The 23,775-nt window shown below is 38.8% G+C and overlaps 1 protein-coding gene across 12 annotated transcripts in view; it reads right to left on the reverse strand.

Annotated features, from left to right (window-relative positions):
• The window catches only part of AHI1 (Abelson helper integration site 1), a 220,960-nt gene that overhangs the window by 29,316 nt on the left and 167,869 nt on the right, over positions 1–23,775 (reverse strand). For all 12 annotated transcript variants that reach the window (XM_055264859.2, XM_063631260.1, XM_063631258.1 and 9 more), the window contains 2 exons: positions 10,366–10,528; positions 5,726–5,817 (listed from right to left, as the gene is read on the reverse strand). In XM_055264859.2, the coding sequence (XP_055120834.2) occupies positions 5,726–5,817; positions 10,366–10,528 (255 nt within the window). The remainder of the gene's footprint in view (positions 1–5,725; positions 5,818–10,365; positions 10,529–23,775) is intronic.

The raw sequence follows: 23,775 nt of genomic DNA on the forward strand, positions 1-23,775 counted from the left end.
ATCTCTAAGGTCCTTTCCATGTCACTAGTTCTGTAATTCTATGAACTTAGATGCCCCAAAATTTTAGTCACTTTATCAGAGACTACTTTTCATGTTCTTTCTTAAAAAAAAGTGATAATAAAAATAAGACTTGCACATGAAATTAAATATCTGATGGACTCTGTGGGAGGTTTACAAGGTAAGGTCTTGATAAAATCAAACCATATATATTTTAATAAAGGAGCTAAATTTAAGAAATGCAACTAGCCAGGTGCTAAGAAGCTCAGTTACACATTTCTCAAAAGTTGGCTGTTAGTTCCATGACTCAGAGTGCACCCAAAGCATTTTAATTACTTGAGGCAACATTATATTTCTTAGGGGCTTCTTTTTACATAAACATAGATCATTTGTTATACCTTCTCTCACTGGGAAGTAAAATACTGTCTTACACACATAGCGCATTCCTAAGGGAAAAAAATATATGCAGGATTCTATTCTAACACATGGATTCAGATAGAGAAGATCAAATCATGTTCTTCAACAAAAGAAATCCACACATCTTAAGCTTTAAAGCCTAATTTGAATTCCATATCCGCCATGAGAACATTCCCACTCCCTTGCCCAAATGGAGTTTTATCCTCTGCAACTCCTTTACATGACTGTAAATTCCTTAAATCTATCAGAATTAAGGTTTGGGCATCAGTGGGATTAGCCTGAAGTAGACCTCAAGGGTGACTGACGATGGTATCTGAAGAACTGGTCTGCTGCAATATGAATATGAAGGTATGTTTGAAGCATGGAGATCAGTTTGGGAGGGGCAAAAGTCATAGGGAATTTAAAAAATCAACTACAGTCTAAACTAAGACTATGATGCACTGAGTCCACCTAAGTAGAAGAGTGGCACAGGCAGTGAGAACTGGGAAGTTTTGGAAACAAGTAGGAGGTCCCTATCCATAAGAACACAGGCACATCAGGAAGAGGAAGGGGCAATGCCAACTTCACAGGTAAGACACTGACAGAGTTCTTTTTATTTCCTCTGGCAGAGTCAGTGTTAACTCAAGGGTAATAGAAACATACTAAGTTGGCGGGGGGGTCAGGTCACCTCAGTTTCAAAGGTTAGCATTGCTGCAGAGTCAGGGACATGAGAAAATCACAAAAAGTCAAGGCTGTATCTTTCATATCATCACGCAGTTTTTAATATGGACTAAAAGTATTGTTAGCTGTCACAGCAACCGTTTATACCAATGTTATAAATGCTTCCACTGCATTAAAGGTTTTTATGTTGTAAATTTAGACCTCAGGTTTGTGTTATGTTTGTGTTAACCTCATGTTTATGTTATGGACCTCATGTTTGTGTAACCCCCAAATTCATGTGTTAAAATCCTAACTCTCAACGAGATGGTTATTAGGAGGTATTTGGGAGGTAATTAGGTCTTGACAGCAGAGCCCTCAAAAATGGTATTGGTGCTTTTATAATGAGAGACACAAAAAAGCTTGCTTCCTCTCTCTGCTCTCTGCCCAGTGAGGATAAGTGAGGCTGCAAACCAGGGAGGAGACTTTCACCAGACCCTGGATCTGCCAGCACACTGATCATGAACTTCCCAGCTTCCAGAAGTGTGAGAAAAAAATTTTGTTAAGCCACCCAGTCTACATTTGTTACAGCAGACACAACTAAAACAAGCATTTTCCTAAATTCTTAAATCTGCTGCTGAATTACAAACAATGGGTAATATTACACATGTAATATTTGCCCATAATCAAATTCCTGCCAATCCTCAACTGTATCCCTTAACAGTCCTTACATTGTTATAGGCAACCATCACCATATATCCTTGCTTATTTGAAACTGATGTTTTACCAAGAAACCATTTTTCTTTCAGTTCCTTACAGCACAGGCTACTCATTCTCACATACCCATTCTCACATAGTTCATGGTTCTCTCATGAACCATGACAGCCGGGAGTTAACAATGGCCTCCTCTTAGTTCCCTATTGCTGATTTTAGGGTATTGCAATGCCAAAGCACTTTTCCTTGGGTGCTCTGACACCTGGCTATTACATCTCCTGCTTATCTTTGCATCTGTGATCTGCAGACCTTGTGGTCACTCTAACACAATGGCTGTCAATATTGGCTGCACATTAGAACTACCTGGAAAGCTTTTGAAATCTGCCCTTGCCTAGGTCATATTTTACCAACTAAATGTATCTGAAGGGGTGGAGATTGTTATCCATATCTAGTTTTTTAACTGGTTTGGTGATTTCAATGTGAAGCCAAAGTTGAGACCTTTGTTCTAACCTAAGAATTAAGGATGTCAGCTCTTTGTTCATCAGTTTCCTCTTCATCCTAACTCTTGCTATCATCTTGGAATCTTAATGTTCAAGAGTACAACCTGTCCAACACTCTGGGTCCTAGTTCCTTGACCAGTTCAACTCTAATAACATGTTCCTCAATTTCACTTCAGCTTTTATACATACTTTATGAATTTATCATAACCTGAGCTGCTTGACATCTGAGATACTAAATAAGCAAAAGAGTTTATGGCCTTGAACACTATAGTTTCAGCTTGCTGACTCCTTTTCCATGTGACACTATGCGTCTACCTGGTCCCCGGTAGCTTGCTGTAACCTTGTAGAGGAGAATGTGCTTTCTAACTCTGCCAATCTTCTGATTCTACGTCCTTTCCAACTGGATAATCCTCTATGGTGCATCACTCTGGTAATTCTTACCAATGCTATCAAGTCTCTTAACCTCTTGTGTTCCTTTCATATTCACAACTCCAATTATATATTAAACCAAATCTGCCTTCTCTACTGCTATACCCTAGATGCTGAGAAGAGACTACTGAAGAAAAAAAATCCAACTGTACAGATTTATGCCACCTCCATTCTTATGGTATGCAAAACAGCAGCTCCCAGAACTACCAAGAAATCTTTTTATATATCCTAAATGAGCCTCTATTTTCCTTACTCAGATGGTTATTATTCTTCTTGTGCTCCTATCTCACTCCTTTGCCACTCGCATTAGAAATGAACCTCCCTTTTTGTTTTGGAGAACATAAAAATATCTTTAATTTCTAGACTTCAACCTTTTATTAACTTATCTGCATCCCTATCCACACTTACCTGTTTAGAGGGGCACTGCTCTAAGCTCCATACTGTTGACATTTTTGGCCAGAGAATTCTTTGCTGAGGGGAGCTGTCCTCTTCCTCTGCATTCTAGGAAACTGAGCAACATCCATGACCTCTACCCACCAGTATTATCCCCCACCTTGTAGTTGAGAAAACAAAAAACATCTCCAAACATTGCCAAATGACTCCTGGAAGGCACAATCACTCTCAGTTGAGAACCCTCTGCTTGGAGCAAGACTAATCTGTCAATCTGTCTTTCCAATAAAGTACTTCCTGCTTCCTCCAAGATCCACTGTGTCCTTGGTGTCCTTTCTTTGTCTATCTTCAACCTGAACCTGTCTATTGGCTTTGTCTCCTTAATATATAATTTTACGTCTGTCCATTATTTAAAAAATCATTCATGGACACCAGACCTCTCTTTAGCCACTGAGGAATATTTTTTTATTCTTCAAAGTGAAGCTTTGAGAATGGCTTCCATGAGAGTTCACATGCTGAGGCCTCATTCTACCTTTACTCTGCTCTTCAATCCTTGCCACTCTATTGATACTGGTATAAAGCTACCAGGGTCCTCTTGACGACCAAATGCTTCGACAATCTAACTGCTTGGCTGTTTCCAACTATACTCTTCTTGAACCTCTCTACCTCTTCTGGCTTCCAGGGCACTTTTTTTCTTTTTATTATTTTTTCTTTTTTTCCTTTTCCTTTATTCTTTCTTAATCTTCTCTTCCTTTGACTGTCCCTTAATACTAGTGTTTAATTAGGTTCTGTCCTTGGCCTTCTGCTCTTATAGCTCTATGACATACTTTCTGGGCTCTGCCTTCATTACAAGCTTCCACTTACTGATATAATAGAACTAACACACTAATTCTCATTTGATTTTGAAGCTCTACATTCTCTCAAATTACAATCCTGCATTTCTGGCTCCCAGTGAATATTTCTATCTGGGAGCACTACAGATACTACTAACAAATTGAGATATCTAAAACCGAGCTTATCATATCTTACTCTGCAAGGAATGGTGATTCCTTTTCCCTGTCTTCCCAAATCTTTCTTATTTATTTCATTACTTCTATGGCACCACTACTTGTTCAGTTGTATAAGTCAAGACCCTTAGCAAAATCCTAGATTCCACTTCACTAATAAAATCCAATCAATCATAAAATCCTGTCAATTACAGCTTATGTCCCCTGCCCTCCATCCCCACTAGTTCAGGTTTTTGTATTTTATTTCCATAGATTCCTAATTTCCTTGTGCTAGGTCCTTAGCTACCTCAAATTCAGCAACTATTCTGCTGCACTAGAATGACCTTTCTAACATGCAAATCTGTTCATGTCATTCCCTGAATTACGTCCTTCAGGGGATCCCCTTCGTCAGGAGTATAAAATTTAAGTGTTTTAGCAGAGTATGCTACGCTCTTCTGTGGCCTGGTTCCTGCATTTCTCCTGTTCTTCTATTAGAACTTATGCCCAGACATAATCATACCATCCCATAACTTACTCATGTTATTCCCTCTGCCGGAAAGCTTTTTCTAACTTCATTGACCTAACACATATTTTTGCATCCTAGATGCCTCAGGTCAAATATTTCCTCCTTGGGAATTCTTCATGGACTACCCCAGGGTATATTTAAGAGGGTTTCTTTGTATGTGTTCCCAATATACTGTGTACATATCTGCATTATAGTTTCTACCAGAGTCTACTGGACTTGCTTGCTTGCAGGTGTATGCACCAGCCTGTAAGCAACTTAAGGGCAAGTGCCTTGCCTACTCCTGAAACTCCTGTTTCAGTGGAGATTAATACAGTGCATGGATGAAGGCATTCAATAAATACATGCTGAATGACTGAACGATATACGTCAGGTTCAACTGTCAAAAAACTTTATTTTGACACTAATGATATGTACATGAAAGTATTTGTAAAAAAAACCTATGTTAGTTCATGGAATCAAGAAGTAGTGAGGTTATTCAGTCTAAGGGAAGAGCTAATGTAATATAATAAAACAAGTTTAGTAAGCAATATACATGATAGTACAGTGCTTATTAAACCTTTCTACCACAGTACTGCTAACATCAGAAGAATACTGATTAACATCCCTGAAGGGTCTGATGACACAGACTAAAATACATGACATTTCTCTGGCTGCTCTGGCTGATAATACATCCACATTCATTTTAATGTAAAAACATTTTAAATTATCTGCAAGTAAAAGGAATGCTCCAAAAAGATAGAACATCTTAATTTTGTGAACTCCAGTGATCTCCAGCATAAATGTTTACCTCCCAGGTGGGGCTGATGACACCGTCAATGTCACAGTTAAAGAAATAAGTGAAGAGTAGAAATAGCACACCTAAAGCCACAAGTTCTACTTTGGGTCCTTGTCCCATCACTTAGGCTGTGACTTGGAGTCTACTTTAACCTCTCTGGGCCTCCTCAGTTTCCTTATCTGGAAAATGGCTATAATATGTGCCTTATATATTTCATAATGATGTTTGTACCAAGACATAAAAAATAATGTGAACAATGAAGGATAATAAGCATAAAAAATAAAGTAATATTTTATCCAGAGAGAGTGAAAATCTTCTGAGTACATATGCAATACATATTCTCAAAAACATTTACCTTTTGAGGAGCTGGAGATTTTTCTATTTTTTCCTCAGGGCTTAAAGGAGGGGATCGCTCCTTTATCTCAGGAGGCAGTTCTTGATACAGTGCTGAAATTGGAAAAAGGAATTCATGTAATCAAACTGAGGAGCACTGCTCCATGGGGGAAAAACAACGATGGTAGGGGCAAATATGAAATTAAAGAAATTGATATTCAATTCCTTGGTGTACCAATAAGATACCTAAAACTTACTTGTTATGGCAATTTGCAATTTTACTCATTAGTTATCAAAAGAACTATGATTGGAAAATTTTAATCATCTGGATTTCAGAAATGCAGAAGGTGTCATTTTCACTTATTATGTGGTCAGACAGATGCTTATTTTATTTTATCTCAATACACATTTACCAGGAACCTGCTAAATGCCAGGATATCTGCTAGGAACTGCTGGAGAACATATGGAGATCATCAAAAGATAGTCTTCATTAGCAAGGAGCTTACAATCTGGTCAGAGAAAGACATGTTTACAAGTAACCATAAAATAAATGTGACATTATTTGAAAGTGAAATAATTACAAACTCTGATGTGGGGATGGAAAATGCTTAATGGAAGAAGTGGTAGGTGTATCAGACTCTGAAGACTAGGTAGGATTTTACCAGTCAGAGGTATGCAGAAAAAACAATTTGGGGGCAGGGCGTGGTGGCTCATGCCAGTACTTTGGGAGGCCGAGGTGGGCGGATCCCTTGAGGCCAAGAGTTTGAGACCAGCCTGGCCAACATGGTGAAATCCCATCCCTACCCAAAAATATAATAATTAGCTGGGCATGGTGGCGTGCACCTGTAGTTCCAGCTTTGGGAGGCTGAGGCATTGGAATTGTCTGAACCTGAGAGGTGGAGGTTGCAGTGAGCCAAGACAGCACCACTGCACTCCAGCCTGGGAGACAGGGCGAGCCTCTGTCTCAAAAAAAAAGAAAGGATAATTTGGGAAGATGATATGAAATCAATAGCATGGAGTTAGGACTATATATGATATTGAATCTATATACAGTGTTGAATTTAAGATTCTTATAATCCAGTATTCTATATCATCTATTGAATCTATACAGGGTATTGAATCTAAAGAGCTATGTGCAAATTTTAAAGGGTTAAAACAAAAATATATTTTGGTTAAGAACATCTCTGAATTGAAAGAAATTGCTGAAATATACTTGACCAAAATTGTACAACTAAGATTATGAGATATACTAATTGTCTTTGTATGTAGAGTGATTTTATTATTGGGTTTATCTCATATTTTAAGGGTGTTAGATGTGATGGGGGGAAGCTGATCATGTTGTTCTTTTCAGTGCCTTAAGATACAAAGAGAGTAAGTTCTTTATAACAGTGGGAGTACGAACTTCTTTTATTGTGTTGTTCTCTTAGAGGACAGGCTCTCTTACAGTATCTGCATGCATACTTCCTTAGATTCTGCTCTTATACTCCCTTAGATAATTTACTTTGCATAGTTGGCTTCAGATAAAGATCAAGGACAATTCTTCCTACTATTTTTAGACTAGAATATGCTACTGACGGTCATTTTTTTCTCTAATGTTAAAACTGGGCAATTGAGTTTTTTGTTAAATTCAGGTAAAAAAAGGATAAAAGGGAAAGGGAAATAACCCCTAATGAAGTGTGAGAGTTCAATCATTACAGTCTCAGATTTTCTAAGTTTTTTTGTTGTTGTTGTTCTGGTCTATACAAGGCTTTTTAAAGAAGCAGTGACTGATGCTAAAAGAAAACATAAATTATTCTGGGTTACAATAAGGAATTATGGCAGTTGAAGGATGGTCATTATTGAGACAAAGAATTAATTTCTGTATGTAGCCATCAACTCATCACTGCAATATGCTTCAGACGTCTGGCTTTGATCATCATGGAAGAAGAACAAATTTCATTAGCTTTTAAAAAAAATTTATTTTTTGTGGAGATGGAGTCTTGTTATATTGCCCAGGCTGGTCTCAATCTCTTGGCATCAAGTGATCCTCCCTCTTCAGCCTCCTGAAGTGTTGGGATTACAGGCATGAGCTGCTGCATCTGGCCTCATTAGCTTTTTAATTCACTGTAGCTCAAATATCTATATCCTCTCAAGATCTGCAAGCCTAAGAGGTTATTTTTGTAAACTAGATTCTCAAATTAAAGCACTTGATCCCACCCCGCCTAGAGATACACAAGTGAGAAAATTTAAAAAATATTTCCATTTGTATACGAAAAGAGTAATGGATTGTAATATTTCGTTAAAATGAGGCATACTCCAGAGTGACTACCATTGTGCCAGCAGATCTTGATTTAAAAAGTTTGATTTAAACAGAAGCTACCCCTGTTTAACCTCAGCTGTTAACCCTGTGGGAGACCCAGCGATGAGAAGAAGGAACTTGGCTATTTTAGATGATCTGGAAGTTAGAAGTGCTGAGCTTATAGAACTTATATGCTGTCTTATACCTACATGGGAATTAACTTGCCCTAAAATTTCTTCCTTTCATACGGCCTTCTGTTTTTTCCATTACACAATCTCATCTAAACACAAAAATATACCTCTAACAGAGTTTAAGAGTCATATGTCAAAATTAGCTGGGCATGGTAGCATGCGCCTGTAGTTCCAGCTACTCAGGAGGCTGAGATGGGAGGACTGATTGAGCCCGGGAGGTCAAGGCTGCAGTGAGCCATGACTGCATCACTGCACTCTAGCCTGGGTGACAAAGTGAGACCCTGTCTCAGAAAAAAAAAAAAAAAAAAAAGAAAAAAAAAGAGTTATATGTCATTTACTACTTACAAGAAGGTAACTAAAACAGATACACAGAAGAAATTAAGAATTTTATGAGAGTGAGAAGTAGTACAATTTTTGAGACACATAGCACTTTTTAGGGGAGGAGTCTGCTGACTGTGGCAGATAAGCTGAAGAAGGGAGCTGCAATGGGACTTAGGGCACTTGAGAGACTGGGGAGGGGAGCAATGGGAAGGATCTGGCTGAAGACAAGGTCGTGGGAAGGTGCCAAAGACAGATAATTATATCTAGGCTTAGCCCAGCATCCGGTAATCACGAAGGAAATTCTTCTTCTATTCCTTCATCTCTTTGGCTGTCAAAATTGAAAACTTAAGTTAGAATCAATAATATTTTGGTTTAGTCGTAGTTTTGGGTTAAACAGTTTCATGGACTAGCCTGAAAACAAATTATTATTTATAATAATTATTTCTTTGCAGAAACAAAAGACTTAAATATTCAAAAACACAGATTGTTCTCAATTTCAAGGCCGCCTATACTACAATTTTTTTTTTTTTTGAGACAGAGTTTTGCTCTGTTGCTAGGCTGGAGTGCAGTGGCACGATCTTGGCTCACTGCAACCTCCGCCTCCCGGGTTCAAGCGATTCTCCCGCCTCAGCCTCCCAAGTAGCTGGGATTATAGATGCCCTCCACCACGCCTGGCTAATTTTTTGTATTGTTAGTAGAGACAAAGTTTTGCCATGTTGGCCAGGCTGGTCTTGAACTCCTGACCTCAAGTGATCTGCCTGCCTCGGCCTCCCAAAGTGCTGGGATTACAGGCGTGAGCCACAGTGCCTGGCCTGCCTATACTACATTTTGAATCAGAACCAGAATTTTTGTGCTTACAGAAGAAAAGCTTACAGATGATATCATTTAATTCCTTCATTTTACAGAAGGTAACTGGGGCATATGAGTGTAAGATGTTGAGCTGAGGTTAGAAGTCAGTTTTCCTGACCCCTGAGTGTTGTGCTTTTCCTAGCATGCTATCAGGTTAATTGTGGATAGGATGTATTCTTCTGAAGAAGCACTACTGTACTTCTCCCCTTTAATGATAGTTTTAAAGTTATTATTATTTTTGTTTTCAGGCTCTCTGCGTTAGTTCTGTTTTCAACTCTCAAGGCCTAGTGGTGAATCTACAGCTTTCAGAAACTCATATTTAGATTTTCTTCTCTAGCTCTTTTTTTTGCATTTTTAAGCTATCATTTATTGAACAAAAACCATTATTAAAACACAAAGTAGAAATTAAAATACAAGAAAGGTTCATAGTCTTGTCACATCACATGGTAAGTTCCAGGCTTTGTCAACATGTGCACATAACTTTTAAATAATTGTCATTTATCAACTTTGTGCTTACATATTTTCAGCTCTAGCTCATTTTTTCCCCCATAAATGAGGGCTAAATTTACTTGAGAATGAAACAACTTATTGTAGTTTTGTTTTCACAGGTAACCAGCTAGGACTGAGGTATACAAAGTAAAAGAATGCAGTTGGGGAACTAGAAGCTCTTAAGATGCCAGTCAGCTGAGGAGTCACTGTGGCAAGAGAAGAACTGACAGAACTGTGCATGAGGCAGGTGGCAGGGTCAAATGAGTTGAATAAGAAAGCTGGTAGCTAGAGGGGCAGGGTCCCTGAGGATAAGAAGTCCACGAAACAAACATTCCAATCTCAGAATGTAGCAGCTTTCTAACGTATTAGTGCCTCCTCTTTTTATTTTTTTACATCATGAGAATGAAAAGCAATACCCATTGGTAAACATATGCAAAGGTTACAAAGACAGTAAATTAAAGACTAGAAAATGATAAAATCTTGGACTATCAGTTATACCATACTAGTAAACCAGGAAGGGAGCATAAAACTTACTTTCACTAGCCACATGATTAGCTGGAAAATAACCTTCCTGTCCCTTTCCTATGCTGCCATACCACCAGTCTTCATTATCTTTGAAAAACACTCGGATAATGTCTCCACGATGGATGGTTAGTTCATCTGATCGATTCGCTGTGTAGTCATAAAGAGCCACTACCTAAAAGAGAGATAAGACCACCACAGCTTTATCACAACTGTACCACAGAGAAAACCCCCAACATTCACTTCCTCTTGCAGAAGAGCAGCTGAAACCAAAGCAGTACTTTGGTAAGTGTGAGGCTGTCTCAAGGTTTGCTAATGGGATGAGGGGTGGTGGGAACACAGCAGGAGAAGCAAGATAAAAGACTGCGGGATTGAGAAATGGTTACGAGCATTCAATACACTAAGATTAGCTTCAAAATAGCAGATGTTAATTTTTTAAAGTAAATTACTTGTGAAGCAAATAAAAAAAAGCTCACACACCATTTACTTTTTTAGAATTGTTTTATACTACCTTTATGTCTCATTCTCTGTGCTAAGCAGATGCATCTGAAAAAAATTCTTCAGAAGGTTTACAGTTTTACAAAAAGGAAAAACTCAGTGGAACAATCTGATTGCACTGCTTAGTTTACTGTTAATGTCTTTTTTTGAGATAAATTTCTCTACACACGTACATATATATGTTTTATATCAACAACTTAAGCCTTCTATCTTTAAAAAGTATCCTTATAAGTTATTTTTACTTGATACGAATTTAAGAGGAAAAGCCTTTTCATGAGAATCCTCTTCTTTGTGTTACAGTAATCATTATATTTGATTTCCTTTTCTTTTGAAAACCCAAGTCAAAATGATATGGCAGTGGCTGCACAGGCATTTAAAAATCCTTGGCAGGGCATGGTGGCTCATGCCTGTAATCTCAGCACTTTGGGAGGCTGAGGCAGGAGGATTGCTTGAAGCCAAGAGTTCGAGATCAACCTGAGCAACAAAGCCAGACCTCCATCTCTATACAAAAAAATAAAAAAAATCAGTTGGCTGTGGCAGTGTGTGTCTGCAGTCCTAGCACTCAGGAGGCTGGGGTGGGAGGATCACTTGAGCCCCGGGGTTTGGAGGCTGCAGTGACCTATGACTGCACCACTACACTTCAGCTTGCGTGATGCAGAAAGACCTTGCCTCAAAAAAAAAAAGGAAAAGAAGAAACAAATCCCTTATAGTAGTTAAAGGCAGGAAGAACTCAATTCATTTTAGATTTAGATCTGATACACTGTATAAAGTACGACATAATAACATCTATATTAAATAATACATTTATGCTGTTTTCCCCTCTACTTAAACAGTATCTGAAAATGTATAGGTTATACAACTACATATGTAATGGAAAATTACATATATAGTAATATATATATATTTATAGCATGTCTCAGTGTGCACAGCACGTGAGAGTCCAGGGAAGAGAAACCTAAGAGTCCCACGTGGTGGGAACCCGGCATTAGACGTGAGAGCTGAGACAGAAGGCTAGGAGAAGCTGAGACTCATGGAGTAAGGAGGGCTCGGATCATGCATGTTGAAAAAGTTCAGACTTAATAATATGGCCAATGGAAAGGCACAGAAGGGTTTGAACCAGAGGATTCCATTACAGTTCACATAACTGTTTCTGATACCTTTTAATCCATTTGACAATATTTATTAACACATCAGGCAATTCTAACGAATGAGTTTGGACTTAACTGCTGTCACCATATAACGGCAGTAATGATAATTTAATTCAACTGGCTCAAATGCAATGCCTATTGTACAGCTTAGCATAGTATCTAATGTACAACATGCGATACAGGGTGTTATTTAAGGTTTACAACTTTTTTTTTTTTTTTTTTGAGATGGAGTCTGGCTCTGTCACCCAGGCTGGAGTGCACTGGCGCGATCTCGGCTCACTGCAACCTCCGCCACCTGGGTTCAAGCGATTCTCCTGCCTCAGCCTCCTGAGTAGTTGGGATTACAGGCGCCCACCACCATGCCTGGCTAATTTTTGTATTTTTAGTAGAGACAGGGTTTCGCCATGTTGGTCAGGCTGGTTTTGAACTCCTGACCTCAGGTGATCCGCTTGCCGTGGCCTCCCAAAGTGTTGGGATTACAGGCGTGAGCCACTGCGTCCGGCCACAAGTTATAACTTTAGTATACTGATGTTAAGTCACTTACATACAAGCGGAACTTTTAACTTTTCTCTTTGTTCTCCAAATTTCTCTTTCATTCTCTTACCTGGTACTATCATAGGAGAGGAAAGCTAATTAAAATGTGCTGAGTGCGCACCATGTTCTCGATACCATGCTAGTTGTTTAGGTGTCATTCTGCTTAATCCTTATGACAACTTGGTCAGGCCATGTATCCTTATTTCCATTTTACAAAAGAGGAATTTGATGTCCAGAGAAATTTAGGAACTTCTCTAAAGTCAAGTAAACTAGTAAGTGATAGAACCAAGACTTAAACCCAGTCTCAACCTCTTTCCTTCCTTCCCTTCTTTCTTTCTTTTCCCCTAGTTCCAGGAAACTCTGTGATGGTTTGTTCCTGTTGTTCCTTATCCTGGCTGTGGTACAAAACACAACTTTAATGAGTCTCATGCAAAGATGAGGTTAATGTATGCTTATTTGTTTGGAGTCCTAGGTGGCTGCTGGGAAGGAGAGCAGGCGAATTCAGCTTAGGCAACAGAATCACTTACGAAATCCTACATCAGGCTGTGTCACTGTGTGAACCTTGGAAAGTCTGAAGCTTATCAAGTGAAGTCTGAAAATTTTTCTTGAATTTTACACACAGGGATGTCTTGATAAAAGAATCCCTTCAGAGGCACAGGGGTCCAAAAAGCCTATAAGAGCCCACATTACACCTCTTCTATTACTGTACCTACTGATTACTCTCTTCTTACAGAATCAAATACACACATCAATTTTGCATGGCCCACTAGTACCTGTAAACATGTTCTGCACTCTGTGACTGTTATGGACTGAATTGTGTCACTCAAAATTCATAGGTTGAAGCCCTATCCCCCAGTGTGAATGTATTTGGAAACATGGCCTTTATGGAGGTAATTCATGTTAAATGAAATCATAGGGGTGGGGCCTGGATTAACAGGACTGGCATTTTTATAAGAGGAAGATACAGTGAGAAAGTGGCCATCTGCAAGCCAACAAGAGAGGCAGTAGGAGAAACCGACTGTGCTAGCACCTTGATCTTGGTCTTCTAGCCTCCAGAATTGTGAGAAAATAAATTTCTTCTTCTTTTTTTAAAAAATTATTTCAATAGCTCTAGGGGTACAAGTGGTTTCTGGTTACATGGATGAATTGTACAGTGGTGAAGTCTGGGCTTTCAGTGCACCTGTCATGTAAATAGTATACACTGTACCCCACAGGTAATTTTTTTTTTTTTTTTTTTTTTTGAGATAGAGTCTTCGTCTCTCGCCCAGGCTGGAGTGCAGTGGCGCCATCTCAGCTCACTGCAAACTCTGCCTCCCGGGTTCAAGCTATTCTCCTGCCTTGGCCTCCCGAGTAGCTGGGATTACGGGTGCCCGCCACCATGCTCAGCCAATTTTTGTATTTGTAGTAGAGATGGGGTTTCACCATGTTGGCCAGGCTGGTCTCAAACTCCTGACCTCAGGTGATCCGCCTGCCTTGGCCTCCCAAAGTGCTGGGATTACAGACATGAACCGCTGCACCTGGCCCCCGACAGGTAATTTTTCATTCTTCATCCCTCTCCCACCCTCCTTCCACTCTTCTGACTCTCCAATGTCCATTATACCTCTCTGTATGCCCTTGTGTAGCTTAGCTCCTACTTTTAAGTGAGAACACGTAGTATGTGGTTTTTTGTTCCTGAGTTACTTCACTTAGGATAATGGTCCCAGTCCCATACAAGTTGCTGCAAAATACATTATTTCATACTTTTTAAAATGGATGAGTAGCAGTCGACATACATATACATATCACACTGAGAAAATAAATTTCTGTAAAACCACCCAGTCTGTGGTATTTTGTTAGGGCAGCCCTAGCAGGCTAGTACATTTGTAAACCTGATGGTGTCAGATGAACCACTTACTACTACCCCAGCCTAAAACTACAAATGTGTAATGCCTCACTTGTATCCATTTCAGGTCCTCAGCAACTTACAGAACCATGTTCCACACTATTAAGCTGTCATCTCCAGATGTAGAAATGTCTTTGTCATAAAACTCTACAACCAGCATCCTTGGGAGGGTGATGACTGGTGAGGCTACGTTCTTTAAAGCAAAGAAATTGGAGCATGACATCATAATACCATTGCTGACATTCAAGTACAGGCGGACCTCATTTTATTGTATTTCACAGTGTGGTGTTATAATATGTATTATGTTTCCGTTTGCAGGTCCTGGTTCATAACTCCTATATCCCTTGTTACAGTTTTTTGGTTTAATGGTGGGTATGTTAGGCTTTAGGGGCAGGCCTCAGAAAACAGAATGTCTCTGATCTCCTTCTGCTCTCCTTTTACCTGCCCCAAGGTAGGGCTCTAATCACCACCCCCTACCTTTCTGACTGTAGGTCTTATGAACAATCAGAGGGTCCTTCCCCGCTCTACCCTGGAGGAAGGAATGCTGATGTCACGGAGCTTCCACAAAAACCTAAGAGGACTGGGTTAACAGAGCTTCCAGATAGCTGAACAAATGGAGATTCCAGGACAGTCGCGCCCCAGGGAGGTCATGGAAGCCTCCCCTCCTTCCCTCATAGGTCGCTCTATGTATCTCTTCATCTGTTTCCTTTGTAACATGCCTTGTAATAAACTAGTACATATAAGTAAGTGTTTCTCTGAGTTCCATGAGTTACTCCAGCAAATTAAGTGAACTGGAAGAGGAGGTTGTGGGAACCCCAACTTGAAGCCGGTTGGTCAAGAGTTCTGGAAGCCTGTACTTGTGAATGGTGCCGGGGGGGGGGGGTGGGCGGGGGTGCAATCTTGGGGACTGAGCCCTCAACCTGTGGGATCTGACATTGTCTTCAAGTAGAGGGTACTAGAATTGAATTGGAGTACATCTAGCTGGTCATGGAAGTCTTCTATGTTAATTGTGGTGTGAGAGCACAGTGAAAACGTGGTGGGAAAGTTTTTCCCAAACACGCAGATACTGCAATTTTTTTGCCAACTGAAGGTTTGTGGCAACCCTGCATTGAGCAAGTCTATCAAGGCCATTTTTTTCCAACAGCATGTGCTTACTTGTGTCTGTGTATCATATTCTGGTAATTCTTACAATAGTTCAAATTTTTCCATTATTGTTATATCTGTTATGATGATCTACGATGGGTGACCTTTGATGTTACCAATGTAATTGTTTTGGGGTGCCATAAACCATAGCCATAGAAGACAATAACTTAATTGATAAATGTTGTGCATGTTTTGATTGCTTCACCAACCAACCTCCACCCTCTTACCCCCTACCACCAGGTCTCTCTCCCCTTCTCCTTGGGCTTCCTATTCCCTGAGATATAATGGTATTGAAATTAGGCCAATTAATAACTCTATAACGGCCCCTAAGTGTTCAAACCAAAAGAGTTGCAAGTCCTTCATTTTAAATAAAAATCTAGAAATGATTAAGTTTAGTGAGGAAGGGATGTAGAAAGCTGATAGAAGCAAAAAACTGGCCTTTTGTGCCAAACAGTAAAGTTATGAATACAAAGGAAAAGTTCTTGAAGGAAATTAAAAGTGCTATTCCTGTGAACACATGAATGATAAGAAAGCAAAACAGCCTTATTGCTGATATGGAAGTTTTAGTGGTCTGGATAGAAGATCAAACAAGCCACAACATTCTCTTAAGCCAAAGTCCAATTCAGAGCAAAGTCTTAACTCTCTTCAATTCTATGAAGGCTGAGAAAGGTGAGGAAGCTGCAGAAGAAAAGTTGGAAGCTAGCAGAGGTTGCTTCATGAAGTGTGAAGAAAGAAGCCATCTCCATAACATAGAAGTGCAAGGTGAAGCTGCAAGTGCTGAGGTACAAGCTGCAGCAAGTTATCCAGATCAGGTAAGATCACTAATGAAGGTGGCTATACTAAAGAATAGATTTTCTCCATGGAGATTTAAACAGACTTATATTGGAAGAAGATGCCGTCTAGGACTTTCATAGCTAGAGAGGAGAAGTCAATGACTGGTTTAAAAGCTTCAAAGAACAGGCTGACTCTCCTGTTAGGAACTAATATAGCTGGTGACTTCAAGTTGAAGCCAGTGTTCATTTGCCATTTCAAAAATCCCAGAGCCCTTAAGAATTATGTTAAATCTACTCTGTCTCTCCTCTATAAATAGAAGAACAAATCTAGATGATAGCCCATCCATCTACAGCACAGTTTACTGAATATTTTAAGCCCTACTGCTTTGTGACCTTCTGCTCAGAAAAAAAAGATTCCTTTCAAAATATTACTTCTCACTGGTCTGCCAAAGAGCTCTGATGGAGATGCACAAGGAGATAAATGTTGTTTTCATGCCAGCTACCACAACATCCATTCTGTAGCCCATGGATCAAGGAGTAGTTTTGACTTTCAAGTTTTGTTATTTAAGAAATATATTTCTTAAGTCCATAGCTGACATAGACAGTGATTCCTCTGATGAATATGAGCAAGTAAGTTGAAAACCTTCCGGAAAGGATGCACTATTCTAGATGACATTAAGAAGATTTGTGATTCACAGGAGGACATTCGATTGTCAACATTAACAGGAGTGTGGAAGGTTTATTCTGACCCTCATGGATGACTCTGAGGGTTTTAAGACTTCAGTGGAGGAAGTAACTGGAGATTTGGTGGAAACAGAAGTGGAGCCTGAACACGTGATTGAATTGCTGCAATCTCATGATAAAACGAATGGATAAAGAGTTGTTTCTTATGGATGAACAAAGAAAGTGGTTTCTTCAGATGGAATCTAATCCTGGTGAAGATGCTGTGACTCTTGCTGAAATAACAGAGGATGTAGAATATCACATAAATTTAGTTGATAAAGCAGCAGCAGGGTTTGAGAGTACTGAATCCAATTCTCAAAGTTTTACTTCGGGTAAAATGCTATCAGACAGCACTGCATGCTACAGAGAAATCTTTTGTGAAAGGAAGAGTCAATCGATGTGGCAAATTTCATTTTTGTCTCATTTTAAGAAATTGCCACAGTCACCACAACCTTCAGCAACCACCAGTCTGATCAGTCAGCTGCCATCAACACTGAGGCAAGACCTGCCTCCAGTAAAAAGATGACTTGCTGAAGGCTGAGACGATCATTGGTATTTTTTAGCAATCAAGTAGTTTTTTCATTAACATACGTACACTGATCATTTAGACATGGTGGTGCTACTACATACTTAATAGACTACAGTAAACATAGTTTTAAACATAGTTTTCTATGTACTGAGAAAGCCCCGAATTTGTGTGACTTGTTTCACTGTGATATTCACCTTATTGCAGTGGTCTGGAACCAAATCGGCAATATCTTCAAGGTATAACTGTGCAGAATTGCTATGCAATGAGGAATCAGGGTGGTTTCACATGCTATCATCTGTCCACATGACAGCAGCCGAATCTAACCATTCAGTTAGGATTATTCCCTTAACATATGAAGGACAAAAACAACGTGGCTCATGGGAATCTGCTTGTATTTCAGCGTTTTTATCCAATGTGCTGTGAACTTCTCATATGAAGATCACTTACTGTCTTCTGATCATCATATTGTATGTAGTAAACTTCTTTGCTTGTTTTAATTTGGCAGTGGATTCTGGGTAAATCATAACTTCCCTATGTCCAATTAGATATTATTATTTCAATATTTTATAATAAATTAAAGTTCTACAAAGAGGTTAGGTGGCACAGTCCTATCCAGAGGTTTGTTCTGAAGTAACAGTCTATTTTCTCCTTGTTCAGTCAGGCATCACTATAGAAATATCTTTCTTGACCATTCTTTTGATGAATGTCTTTTATAACACACCATTTCTTGCACCCTGTGGTTTGGCATGTAGGAGAGTATCTTCAGCAATATGACTCAAATCTTGAGCTGACAGAGTAATTAGGAAATCTTTCTGTGACAGAAGTTTAAAGACACGAGCTAATATGTCCATCTTGGTAATGACAGGACTAGAAAATGAGATGTTTCACAAAATCCACGTGGTCAAATTTTGACCACTGTTCACATATTTGAAACAGAGTTCTTCCTTTTCTCAAAGCTTGAGGGGTTGCTTGGGCATAATCATGGTCTCAGTGTCACTGGACTGGCAAGTTTTGTTTTTTTGACACACTATTTTCAGTCTTTTCCAGCACTGCTCAAAAGCAGTGCTTTCCAAACACCATTTCTTGATTCAGGCAGAGTCTGCCAGGCTATTCTAAGACATTAGGGGAATTCCTTTCTGTATTTTCTTTCAAGGGATTAAATATTATTATAGTGGTCTCTGAAGAATTCTCACTGACGCCTGGTCAATGAAACCAGTGTACTGAGGGAACACCAACCAGCAGAGTTCAGCAGCATAGCTGTTCCTTACAGTTTTATCCACAATGCAATCCAATAACTGATGTTTGTAATACCTCCAAGTCATTCGACAAGCTAAGCACTGAATAAATTCACATGCTTGAGCACTTTTTCCTTCAGCACTACTTCAACTGGGCCCATAATCACTTGGGAACTTCTCTGTGCCAGTCTAATAAGGCAATGTGGCATCTGGATCCCACCACCTTCTTTATGCTTTCTCCTTGACTAACCTGATTTCAGACTTTGGGCTTCCAGAACTGTCAGTGAATAAATGTCTTAGGTTTTAAGCCACCAAGTTTGTGGTAGTTTGCTCCAACAGCCCTAGGAAACTAATAGACATGATTTTTACTTTGGTGAGTGCTGGATTTTCTTCTATTTCTTTAAAGAGTGTTGGACCTTGTTCTGGCATGCAATTACTTGATACCAGTTTTCAGGTTTAGGTTTTTTTTTTTTTTTTTTTGAGACAGAGTCTCACTTTGTCACCCAGACTGGAGTGCAGTGGTGCAATCTTGGCTCACTGCAACCTCTGTCTCCCGGGTTCAAGCGATTTTCCTGCCTCAGCCACCTGAGTAGCTGGGATTACAGGCGTGCGCCATTACGCCCAGCTAATTTTTGTATTTTTAGTAGAGATGGGGTTTCACCATGTTGGTCAGGCTGGTCTCGATCTCCTGAGCTCGTGATCTGCCTGCCTCAGCCTCTAAAGTGTTGGGATTACAGGCGTAAGCCACCGCTCCTGGCCCAGGTTTAGGTTTTGATAGAGCATATTCAGAGAAGACTTTACTCTAGGGCTAAATTAACCCTACTGCCAAGGTGTGATCTTCCTGATGATTCTACCTGATGCCCCAGGTATATTGCATATTGAATAAAAATTACAAGCCATTGGACTAAGCTCCTGAACTAGGCCCCAACAGACCAGACTAACAATCGAAATGAAGTCACTCGTGCTGAAGTTCTATGTCATCAAACCAAAACTAATTGTTAATTCACCTTCTAAGAAATTGCGAGAGAAAGAGAGCCAGTTTCCCAAACAGGCCAGTTTAAATTTCCAACCAGTATGGTAATGAAGCGCCCTCTGTTTTAATCCTGACAACAAAAAGTAGCCTGAAGTTAACCAGTTATTTTTCTATTATTCTGTTTTCCTTTTTCTGATATACAAGGAAAGTAACTTTAAAAAACCAATCTGCTCTTTATTCTTTGTTTCTCCCTCCATTCCTTCTCTGTCTATAAAACCAACTTCTTTTGCTCAGCTCATTGGAACATATATTCTATTTTATGGAATGAAATGCTGCCCCATTCTGGCAAATAAGCCAATTAAGATCTTTAAATTTATTATACTTTTGTCTTCTGACAGAAGGTTTATCATTCTGGCTATCAGAAATGTGAATTTTTGCCATCCTGTTGTTGTGTTTTCTACTCTCTGATGGTCCTTTTCTTACGAAGTTTTGCTCCACACATGTGCAGATCAGCACTCAGCCAAAGACTTCAGGGTACTCCTTAGGATTACTGGTACAATTATTACCGTTTAATATAGAGCCAAATATAAAGTAACATTTTAGTAATTATTTAAAAAGTGAAATAAAATAGGCTTTAAGAAAGTCCCATTTCTCAATAATGTCAAAGATAAAAAATATTTGTAGAAAACCAAATTTAACAATAAATCCTGAATTGTATAGAAGCACATTATTAAATATTCAAATGATTCCTTTACTAATAGTGACACTAGGACTATATTTTATTTCATAAGAGGAATAAAGAAACATATAGCCCTATTTCTAGCATCATGTAGTAGAAACATACAGTCCCTTACCATTATATCCAGGGACAACCCTAAAGATATTTATAAAAAAGAAATCAAGGTCCTATTATTTTTAACTGATCTTATCTGGATAATAATAGATTAAGAAAACAGAGATAAAGAAAGTAAATAATTGCACACAGTTTATTGCCTCTGTATCAGATAAATGATCTATTCCTATCTTGCTGTATAATGCAATGACATGTGAAACTTAAACACTTCAAACAAGCATTTGAAAGTATTTAATTCCAAATATCTTCTGATAAAATAATGACTAAAGGTATTGGAAAGAATGCCAAACTATAAATCATGAGAATTGGTTTCCAGTCCTGTGTAGGCCTCCAAGGTTTAAGTACTCAGACCACATATCTGTAAAATAAGAGGTCTAGACAAGATGATATGTGGTATACCTTCCAGCTTTAAAACTTTACCAAACTAAGTACTCAAATAATTATATCAAAAGAACAGCATTCATACATTTTAAGGTAAATTGAAAATATTAATTTATTGGACAAAATCATAGCTTTATTGTTTATGATCATACATTAACTGGAAAAGCTTTTGTCTGATTGCTGCAATAGTATACAGGAAAAGCCTCTTAGTAATATTAGACAACAATAACGATAAAGCATTTCCTCTGAATTCACCATTTGGAAATACTTTTCTTATTCTTTGACAAATAGGGATGACTTTCCAAGTTAGACTGAACTTGACCTTTGGGCTTCAAAAATAAAGCCACTTTACATGTGAAAGCTCATTTTTATATGATGGTGCTATCATCTGAATGTTTGTGCCCCTCAAATTCATATGTTGAAACTTAATCATCGATGTGATGATGGGGCCTTTGGGAGGTGATTAGGTCGTGAAGGCAGGAATGGAATTAAAGCCCTTACAAAAGAAACCCCAGAGAGCTTCCCTGCCCTTTCCACTCGTGAGGACACAGCACGACGACGTCATCTATGAACCAGGAAATGAGCCCTCATCAGACATCAAATCCGCCAGTCCCTTGAGCTTGGACTTCCCAGTCTCCAGAAATGTGAGAAATAAACTTCAGTCATTTATAAGTCACTCAGTCTATGGTATTTTGTTACGGCAGCCCAAACAGACTAAGACAATTGGTATGAATTAAACCTTTTCTTACTGCGAATCGCAACTCACATACTTTATTATAAGAAATAATCGGTGTTACATTGAAAAAGTTTCTAAAATACATCATTTTATTGGCTATTCCCTAAAAATAAATCAAGAGAATTCTGCAGACCTTTATACACTGGACTACAGATTTGTTAAGAGAAGAAAAAATCATAGTGTATTTTCATTTTCTTTCTTGGGAGGGATAATCTGCTCACTATAAAAATAAAATTATGAATCACTGATTAGGGTTATCGAAATGTACTCCGCAGACCTGTAGCAGCAACATCACCTGGAAACTTGTTAGAAATGTAAATTCTTGGGCTCTATTCCAAATCAAGTGCATCATAAATTCTGGGGATGGCCCAGTAATCTGTGTTTTAGCAAGTCTTTCAGCAATTCTGATGTACCTAACATTTAGTTAATACTTTATTTTACTGGTCTACTTTATAAAACATATATACTTATTTCTGCACATATCAAGTAGTAACTGAATGGGTAAGAAAGATAATTTAAAATATAAAGTCAAATCTCAGAATGTTATTGGCCAAACTTAAGAAATTAACCTACTCTTGCTTTCTGAGTTATTAGCTTTACTTATCTTGCTTAGTTTCCCACCCGTCACACTGAAATGCCCACTAGCTCCAGATTTGGTCAATTTAACATCTACTTTGTCATTTTTTTTCAACAAGCTTATGCTCAAACTGCAACTAGGAGTATAGTATATAATTTTTAGGTTTCCTTAAAATCTCTTAAAGATTAGCCAAATTTTAAAATAGAAAAATATGCAAACTTTAAAAATTGAATCTGTTCATCCAACAACAATCATCTGTTACCTATTATCAAATACTCCTACAGGCTAAGGAGAGAATAATGAATAAAAGAAATAAAAAAAAAACACTCTCAGAGAGCTTCCATTTTTTGGGATGTTACATCGTATTTGGTTTGGTATTCCTTTTCAAAAAAAAGGGTACCTCTAACATTTGTACAAGTTGCTCTTCTGTTTTTCTACTTTTATGTTGCTAATAAATAGTACCAAGGTGCATGCAGATATATAATATTAAAATAATAATTTGTGCATGAATTATTTCAGAAAAGTATAATGAATTTCTTTAAATTCTCTTAATGAACTGTAAGCTGTAAGTAAATGTAAAATTACTAGTAATAGACACAGACAGTATTTTTGAATGAGAATAAATCCAAGTATTTGTAAATAACATCCTACTCATGATTTAGATACAGTTTCAGTAGTTATAAAACATTTTAGAAATATATAAACAGGACCGGACGTGGTGGCTCACGCCTGTAATCCCAACCTAGGTGGGTGGATCACCTGAGGTCAGGAGTTCGAGACCAGCCTGGTCAACATGGTGAAACCCCGTCTCTACTAAAAATAGAAAAATTAGCTGGGCGTGGTGGAGCACGCCTGTAGTCCCAGCTACTCGGGAGGCTGAGGCAGGAGAATCGCTTGAACCCAGGAGGCAGAGGTTGTAGCGAGCCAAGATCGCACCACTGCACTGCACCCTGGGTGACTAGAGCAAAACTCTGTCTAAAAATAAATAAACAAATAAATAAATAAACATCCATATTTATAAATACAGACATACACTACATAATGACATTTCAGTCAGTGACGTACTGCATATATGACAGTGGTCCCATATGATAATGGAGCTGAAAAATTCCTATTGCCTACTTACATTATAGCTGTCATAATGTCACAGCACAATTAATTTTTAAATAAATTTAGTGTAGCCTGGGCTGGGGGCGGTGGCTCACACTTATAAATCCCAGCACTCTGGGAGGCTGAGGTGGGCGGATCACTTGAGTCCAGGAGTTCGAGACAAGCCTAGACAACACGGTGAAACCCTGTCTCTAGTAAAAATACAAAAATTAACCAGGCATTGGTGATGCGTGCCTGTAGTCCCAGCTACTTGGGAGGCTGAGGCAGGAGGATAGCTTGAGCCCTGGAAGTCGAGGCTGCAGTGAGCTGAGATCATGCCACTGCACT

Source organism: Symphalangus syndactylus, chromosome 2 (assembly GCF_028878055.3).
Source record: "Symphalangus syndactylus isolate Jambi chromosome 2, NHGRI_mSymSyn1-v2.1_pri, whole genome shotgun sequence".
NCBI classification, from domain to species: Eukaryota; Metazoa; Chordata; class Mammalia; order Primates; family Hylobatidae; genus Symphalangus; species Symphalangus syndactylus.